General features: G+C 47.1%; 3 protein-coding genes across 3 annotated transcripts in view; 2 read left to right on the forward strand and 1 right to left on the reverse strand.

Moving 5' to 3' along the window:
• Positions 1-3,138, forward strand: part of LOC108571878 — a 3,995-nt gene extending 857 nt beyond the window's left edge. Inside the window, exons 3-8 of the mRNA XM_017934042.1 lie at positions 48-1,164; positions 1,228-1,440; positions 1,552-1,780; positions 1,851-2,605; positions 2,672-2,841; positions 2,915-3,138. Coding sequence (XP_017789531.1) covers positions 48-1,164; positions 1,228-1,440; positions 1,552-1,780; positions 1,851-2,605; positions 2,672-2,841; positions 2,915-3,138 — 2,708 coding nt within the window. The remainder of the gene's footprint in view (positions 1-47; positions 1,165-1,227; positions 1,441-1,551; positions 1,781-1,850; positions 2,606-2,671; positions 2,842-2,914) is intronic.
• A 2,103-nt stretch (positions 3,139-5,241) lies between these two features.
• LOC108572360 (UPF0587 protein C1orf123) lies at positions 5,242-5,913 on the reverse strand. Its single transcript, XM_017934589.1, has one exon. It carries the CDS (start codon positions 5,813-5,815, stop codon positions 5,327-5,329), a length of 489 nt encoding a protein of 162 aa, XP_017790078.1. The 5' UTR covers positions 5,816-5,913; the 3' UTR covers positions 5,242-5,326.
• Positions 5,914-6,068: 155 nt separating this feature from the next.
• Positions 6,069-8,340, forward strand: part of LOC108571961 (nodal modulator 3) — a 5,052-nt gene continuing 2,780 nt past the window's right edge. Inside the window, exons 1-7 of the mRNA XM_017934128.1 lie at positions 6,069-6,306; positions 6,389-6,488; positions 6,621-6,749; positions 6,823-6,989; positions 7,062-7,215; positions 7,297-7,997; positions 8,074-8,255. Of these exons, the coding sequence (XP_017789617.1) occupies positions 6,137-6,306; positions 6,389-6,488; positions 6,621-6,749; positions 6,823-6,989; positions 7,062-7,215; positions 7,297-7,997; positions 8,074-8,255 (1,603 nt within the window). The 5' untranslated portion in view covers positions 6,069-6,136. The remainder of the gene's footprint in view (positions 6,307-6,388; positions 6,489-6,620; positions 6,750-6,822; positions 6,990-7,061; positions 7,216-7,296; positions 7,998-8,073; positions 8,256-8,340) is intronic.

Here is an 8,340-nt window from a genome sequence, read left to right on the forward strand (position 1 = left end):
CAACTGCAACGGTAACAACAACAACAACAACAACAACAACAACCAAGTCAGACCAAAGAGGTCTGGCGACGCGGCCAACTTGTCCGCGACCGTTCTACTCTCTGGACGGGGGGTGGTGGGCGGCCATGGAAGGTTCGAGGGCAACGCCGAATCCTCCGCCACCGCGTACGCCTCTTCCGCGACGGACGCGGGATCGCGGCCTCAGAAGCACCATCGCCGAACCGAGTCCTTCTCCGCCGATTCCTCCAGGAGCAATTTGCCCGCGCCACCCTCCTCTGTACCGCCGCCGTTGCTCTCACCCACCGTTCAGTCGCCGCGGGAACGATCCCGCATCCGCACCAATCCGTGGCTTTCGGCCAATTCTTCCGGCTCGAGCACCGCACCCTTCAAATCCAGGCTGAACCTAGACGACACGAGCAGCGGCTCCGGTCTCAAACTGACCGAATCCTCGGGAAGCGCCAGCGACGTGAACGCGGGCAGCGCGAGAGAGGGACGGGCGGCCAGGAGGGAGTTGAAGCAGGAGAGCCTCAGCGCCGGAAGAAGCCCGATAAACCAAAACTGGAGAATAGCGTCCGGCATGGAGATCCGACCGAACATCGCTCTCTCCGTGCAACTACGCGGTAGCACCAGCAGCACTAGCAGTAGCCCCGGAGGCAGTAGCACCACCAGCAATACCAGCACCGGTAGCGGTAGCGGTACCACCAGCAGCAACATACCTAGTACCAATGGAAACGAGAACGGAAACGAGAACGGCAACGGTTCCTCCGTGTCCTCTGTAGCTAGGAGCGCCAGATCTTCCGAGGACGACATCACCCTCAACGAGATGATGGGAAAATTCGACGAGAGTTACGTCTACGAGAAAGAGACGGATATTCTCTCGGACAGCGATCCAACGGACTGCGAGGATTACATCGAGTCCATGTCGGACGTGTACGCGGCTCGAGATGCCGGCGACGAGAACGATCCTCTCGATAACGACGACTTCGACTACATCGACAACGGCTCCTTCCTCGACCTCGACAATCTCGATTGTACCGGACGCTTCGCCAACACTGGACACTGCACCTACTTTGCGTTCACCGGGGAACTCGCTCGACGAAGTACCCGATTGCGAGAGTCCTTGATGAAACGCAGGAATAGAGACGACGCGGCGATCCTTCAGAGGTAACTCTCGCTTCTCGCTTCTCTTTTACCCGAGGAAACTATCTATTTGACTATCCTTTGCAGAACGATCAGCGCGAAGAACGCCGCCAAGAGGCAGATGTCGCGGCACAAGAAACAACCGGACGAGAAGCAGCCCAGCGAGAAACGCAAAAAGAGGTCCTTGCAACGTCGTAAATCAAACTTGAAGAAGCGCGATCCTGAGACTACCGTACCCTGCGCCGCAGCCGCTCGAAACGAGGACGAGGATGACGACGACGACGACGACGACGAGGACGAGGACGACGACGACGACGACGACGATGACGACGACGACGACGACGACGAGGACGAGGACGACGACGACGACGACGACGACAATGACGATAACAACGAAGAGAATAACGGCGGCGACGACGATACAGCCAACATAAATCGCGTACTAGTCGAGAGGATGTTGTTGAAGAACTCGGGCTTCAATCAGGGCAGTAGAAGCGTCGGCGGAACTCCGATTTGTCTGCGACGCAAGAAACACGACGTTAACAAGAATCTGCCGCCTATGCGATCCAACGACGAACGATCGTTGGCTGTTCGATCTGGCAGGGGTGAAACCGAGAACGTCAAGAGACGATCGAATTCGGTAAGCGTGCTCGATGTCTCTTCTAAATCGATCTTCTCCTCAATCGCGTTCTCTTGTTTGATCGACACAGGTGAGCTACGTAAACGGGAATCTGGTGAGGCGACGAATAACCAGCACAGGTGGCAACACCTACATGACCACGTTCGCCTCCGAGCTGGCGCTGATCGAGGCGGACAAAGAGGCGGACAAAAAGTATCGGCAGTTGATTCTCGAGGCGGAGGATATTCTAGTGAATATGCAGAGGAATCAAAACAGCGTGCCCGTAGTACCATCTCCCTCTCGCAAGTTCCACAACGGACTGGCGAACAAGCGCGTCGAGCTGATTAAAAACACCGAGCTGAACATCGAGCTCGCCCTCTCCAAGAGCAGAAACTCTCAGCCGGAGTTGCAGAGCGGTAGCATCAGGGATCTGGAGCACACCAGCCCCAAGAGGCAGCAGCAATTTCCTCAACCGTGTTCCCCTCCTTTGCGAAGATTCGCAGAGAGAAAGATTTGTTCACCGACGAACGGTCTCGCGGCAGCCGCTGCCTACAAATCTTCCCTCGATTCGACGAGCCAACAGCAGTCACCGGATAGAAATCTGCTCCGCTGCCACAGGCCGGTGGTTTACCAGCAGCACCATCGTCGTCAGGACACCGAAACCTCTTTCCTCGCCAGTAGACCTCACCACGCTGTCTTGCCGCACAGAGACTCTCTCCCGACCGTAAACCGGAGGGAGTTTCGAGTCTCCAGCACCGCCGGCAAGGAGGAGGGTGTCACGTCCAGTTCGTCAGACTCGGAGGAGAGATGCGACGTTAGGAAACGACCGCCTCTGATGACTTTCAGGTTAGCCCTCCTTTCTTCTCGTTCCGCTTCCGCTACCATCGAGAAACTTAATCTTCTTTTCCGTAGATCGGTCGACATGGGCCCTATCAAAGAAGGATCTTCCTACTGTCCGCAAAGCGAGCCAGTCAAGAGGAAAGTGTACGCGGGCAGCGCTACCTACGGTAGAATACAGAAGACTTTGGGTGAGCACGTTACTTTGAGAAATTCGGACGGGGACACGGCCACCGACGACACCGGTAAGAGTATAACGTCGCCGCGTAACGCGACCCCTCTATCTTCTTACCCCTCTATCGTCCTTTCACCACACAGACGACTCTAGGAGATCTCTGAAGGAGAAGGTGGCTAGGCTACGACAGGAACGACTGGCCGCGACTCAAGACTCCCACATTTTCCAACACCAACTCTCGCAGTTGAGAAGACAAATGCTGATGCAGACGATCCAAGGTCTGAAGCGAAGTCTCGAGGATCAGTCCGCGACGTTGAAGCAGACCTGCTTCGAGTTGGAGCCGGTGATGTCCGATCGATTACCCTGAACGTATCGAGAATCGAGCGACGATCCGCGTAACTCCTTCTTCGTGTAACTCCTTCTTCGTGTCGTTCTGTGCAACGCTCTCGAACTCTATGTCTTCGAGACAGTGGAAAACCTCGACGATGCGCTGTCTAGCCGAATTTCTACCTACCTAATCGTTTAGATGGGAATCGATCTATTTTTCTGCCTCTTTACACGGTAAGAGAATCAAAATTAAGAATATTACATATTTTCTGGGCATTGTCCTCGCGTTCTTTGCTCGACGCGTCAAACCATTCGCTGTCATTCTGCCGGGCGAATGCTCGCGTGTAACTCGTGCGACGGAAACAGGGATTAAATTAAAGAGAAACGTCACGTGGAGGAGGAACCTTTAACGAAACGATCCCACGTTTCGCTTAACGTATGCACGCTCAACAATTAACGCGTAATGTTCCTATTTCTACTTGGTACTTGCGAAAGAAAGGGGCAAAGTTGTCGTCGTCAGTGGAACGAACACTTCCCGTTAGTATACCAAAGATAATAGCCTAGCACGGTAGTATAGAACCGTTTAGTTGATCCAACATATGCTACATAGACGTTCGTAATGTTACAGTGCTATTACTAGAATCCTTTTTCTCGGAGTTTCCATTAGAGAAATACCGCGTTGCGTCGAGAAGAAATCTTCCAGGTCTCCGTCAGAGTCCAATCCTCGTCGGCATCGTCGCGCGCCAACCATTAACCTCTTTGTTATCCTCTTTTTCGAGCTCACGGCGATTCGATTCTGACCATTCGGTATGTAGTTCAGACGGTGGAGAAAAATACTTTCAGTCGTGGTGATATTTTTGCGAGAATAGACTGATAGCGTTATCGATATATTATAATATTGTTAGTATTAAGCGTTCGATAACGATCATTTCCATGTGATTTCTTACATCCCTACATATATATGCGTGCGTGTGTATACACAAAGAGGGGAGTCGCACACGGCCATACGCATATATATGTACGCATGTATTATACATATATGCATATGTTCCGAGTTCTCTGAGAACGACGATTCACAATACGCACACGATATTTATGTTTGTGTTAGATGTGCTAGAGACCATAGTGAAAAAAAAAAGTGTTAGAGAAGAATAGTAGTAGCGAATTCTAGTACGCTAGCTAGCTAGCCGGTTATCGACTAACCTATCTCGTAATACCGTTTCTTTCGATCGTCCCCTCTTCTCGTTTATTTCCCCGTTTCTTTGGGAACTGTGATTGCAACTTTGCTTAGCCAGTTTTAGAGTTATTGCCTCTCATAGAGTGAAGCCTTTTTCAGTTTCACGACCGCGTACGGCCGGCTCGGATAAATTTGTTCGGAACTTTTATACTCGATACGTGTGTATATGTATATACATATATATGTATATACATATATGTATATGAAAGATTTAATTTTTTTCCTTACGAAGTAAACGATTACCGCCATCGCCATCGCCATCGCCATCGCCATCGCCATCATCGTCATTATGGTTTTCATTATTTTAGCTGATTATTAACTAGATCGAGACATTCCGAAGATACGCGCTAACGGACGAGTTCTAATCACGTGACCGACATCTCGTCCGAACAATTCGACTTTACGAATGAAATTTTCGATCTTTTCCCCTGCCAACAGTAATGCTAGTCATCTGGTTATTTGCGCGGGGTGCACAATCGGCAACTTTCGATCGACTTTGAACAATGACGCGAAATTATTGTTGCAAATTTCCTCTGTACTAAGCCATTTGCGAGATTAAATGGTCTTTTTTTATATGATTATGAATAAATTATATTACGTCGTTGGAAAGCTGCATTTATTTGCCTCGTGAATGTTTCCTAGATGATACTACGTATGTATGTAGATATTTCCGATAGTTGCTACTGCCAACCTTTTTCTTTGCCTAACCTAGTAATCGAAATAGACCTTCTTTTGCATCTTATTGTTAGCTATTTTCCAAAGGTAGATTAAACTATACTCTCCGCTTCCATTGCCAGCAAATAAACAGCTTTTTATTCAAAAACCCAGCACAATCGTGTTCCCTAGATTTTAACAACAACTTCTTTACAACAACAACAACAACATTCCTTACACGTACAATCGGGTCATTCTAGCGATGAAAACTTTTGTCAAAAGGAAAAGGTGGAAAAAAAAATAAGAATACTCGACGTATACTCGACACGCACTTATCTTATTTAACGGATACGAACTTGTACTCGATTTCGTAGATTCCAACTGGTTCTTTAATCTTATCACAGTAATCGACCCACTCTCCCTCTGTCAGATCCACGTCCGTAAATTCCTTTCCTTCGTTAACAGCTTTTGCGATCCAACCTTGCCTTGCCGAGAAATCAACGGGTTCGATGCCTCGACAATCGAATATCGCGATCGTTTGGAACTGCTCTTGATCGTTCACGCCGGTGTACGGTTTGATGGAATCCTCCAAAATGCTCATAGAATTCACGCGAGAACAAAGTTTGCACTTCATAACAAAATGGTTCACCGCGTTTCCTCTTTGAGCTGGAATCGGCTCGCTTAAAGACACGTAATTCCACTTATCCGATACTTCGCCACAGTTCCCGCAAAAAAACTTCAGGTACCACCTGAATTCTGGTCCCGACGTTTTCACTTCTTCGACGTTCTCCAATTTTGCTTTTATTTGCAACGCCTTTTTCCCCATTTTCTCCAAACACGTTTCCTCACCTTCCAACACAACAATTAAACGCGTTTTACATCATTCTCTACCACTTACGTGTACTCTTCTAACCAGCTTAGAGGTTAGGTTACGAACGGTCAATTCGTAAAACGATTCCTTCCTACCTATAAGGTGATACGCAGTAAAGTTTGCGCATGCGTATAGTATCCGTTGGTAACGTAGAAAATGATTTAGCAGAGCATTCTCGATCCAAGTTTTTCATCTATAATCGCGCATATTTGTTGCCCTCGCACTGGATAGAATACAAAGTCGTTAGATTAGTGAACACGTTGCTTGTTAGCAGCGATGCATGGGTATCGAACGAGAGAAACAATTATGAGACCGACAGTTTTTCTCTTTTTCATTCTTTATTCCTGCATCTTAACGACGTATTCTAGTGCCGAAGATATTTTAGGTTGTGGAGGATTCTTGAAAAGTCATGCCGATATCGACTTCGCAAAAGTTCAGATAAAATTGTGAGTAACTCGGCAATTCGATCGCCAGAATAACTTTCCAAATTTCATAAATGATCAGTCGATGAACCTTTACTTCCTTTAGATACACGAAAGCTGGTAGTCTTAAAGATTCTACAGAATGTGCCCCTAACAACGGATATTATTTCCTTCCTCTCTACGACAAAGGAGAATACGTTCTGAAGGTAATGCAAAACGATTAGATAAATTTCGCGATTGTCAGAAAATATGTTTTATTCCGTAAAATCGACTAAGTGTAGTCGTAGACGATCAGATGAAAGTGTACGTCAATTACATCTTGACACGTGTATATTTAGGTGGATCCACCCAGGGGATGGAGTTTCGAACCTACGGAAGTTGTATTGAACGTAGATGGAGCAACGGATGCTTGTAGTCAAGGCAAAGACATTAATTTTACCTTCAAAGGTTTTGGTATCACAGGCAAGGTAAACTATTTTCTCTTTTAATCTGCCCAATTCAAAACTGCCCAATTACTAAAAAGCTTAATATCCCCTGTAGGTCAATAGTTTAGGATCTGATTCTGGTCCTAAAGGTGTTACTGTAACATTGTACAAAGAAGATAACCAGCAAGTTCCTGTTGGCACAACAGTCGCTACAGAGGGTGGTATATTTTATTTCACCCCTATACAGCCTGGACGATATATGCTCGTTGCATCCCATCCTACGTGAGTTTAACGGATCGCGTTCCATTTAAATACCACGCTGCGGTAAATATATCACGTTATTTTATATTACAGATGGATGATGAAGACAGATACAGTCAGAGTAACGGTACAAGAAGGGAACACGGAACTTCCGAACGGTAGTCTGGTCATCTCTGGATACGATGTGAGCGGCCGAGTTACCAGCGAAGAAGAACCAGTTAGCGGTGTAACATTCGTATTATTTGGAGTAAGCATTTTCTTTCTTCTTCCCTTCCCTTCCCCTCCCTTTCTCCCCTTAATCGGATTAACCAAATTTATCGTTACATAGAATGGTGTAGCTAAGAATTGTGCAACCACACCTATAAGTAAAGATCTCGAATCTAGAAAGCCTCTTTGTCACGTTGCGTCAGACAGGAGTGGTAAATTCGTGTTTCCAAGTTTGTCACCCGGCGATTATAAACTCGTACCGTATTACGCCGGTGCCCAAACGAAATTTGACGTTCAACCACCCGAGTTATCGTTCAAAGTAAGTCACAATAGCGTCGCCTTACGTCAAGGGTTCAAGGTAACTGGTTTCACGGTAAACGGTCTTGTTCGCACTGCGATCGATGGAGATCCTTTGCCAGCAGCGAAAGTTTTTCTCTCTCAAAAGCAAATTGCTACAACGGACGCGAATGGAAAGTACGTGTTGGATAATATGAAAGCCGGCCAATATACTCTAAAAGCTGAAAGCGGTACGTATCCTTTCCTTTCTTCTTCCCCCTTTATCACCAAAACGGTCAAGATCTCTCCCAGTTCTCCGGAACTACCTGTTCTAATACCAGCAGCGTACAAACTTTGCGGAAAAGTCACTCTATCGACGAAAGGAACGTTGCATCATCGAAAGGTTTTCGTGAAGAACACGGCTGTTACGTTCACCAAAGAAATCGACACGGATCCAAAGACGGGAGAGTTTTGTTTGTACCTTAGCCCTGACAGATATCAATTGAGCGTTGTCGTAAGCGAAGAAGAAAGAGCCAAAGGCTTGCAGTAAGTTCACCGTCCTTCATCCTCCACGTTTCTTCACCGTCTTTCCATTTCTCAAACATCGATATCTCCTTGTTAGATTTTTCCCGTTGCAACAAACGATCGACGTATCGTCTCGAGCAGTGCGCAATCTGAACTTTCTTCAGTTAAAAGCCACGTTAACGGGGACGGTAAAGTGTTTATCAGGAACCGATTGTAGTCAGGCTTCTGTTACCTTGAAGATACTCGACGGAGTTACGATAAAAACGATTCATTCGAAAGGTAAAATTTCATATTCTCTACGTTACGTCGCCTCTCTCTCTCTCTCTCTCTCTCTCTCTCTCTCTCTCTCTCTCTCTCTCTCTCT

The sequence above is a fragment of the Habropoda laboriosa genome, unplaced genomic scaffold, assembly GCF_001263275.1.
Source record: "Habropoda laboriosa isolate 0110345459 unplaced genomic scaffold, ASM126327v1 scaffold34, whole genome shotgun sequence".
Taxonomy (NCBI): Eukaryota; Metazoa; Arthropoda; class Insecta; order Hymenoptera; family Apidae; genus Habropoda; species Habropoda laboriosa.

Coding starts and splice junctions, on each gene's coding strand:
- LOC108572360 (XM_017934589.1), bottom strand. CDS start 5,815: ATGGGGAAAAAGGCGTTGCAAATAAAAGCAAAATTGGAGAACGTCGAA.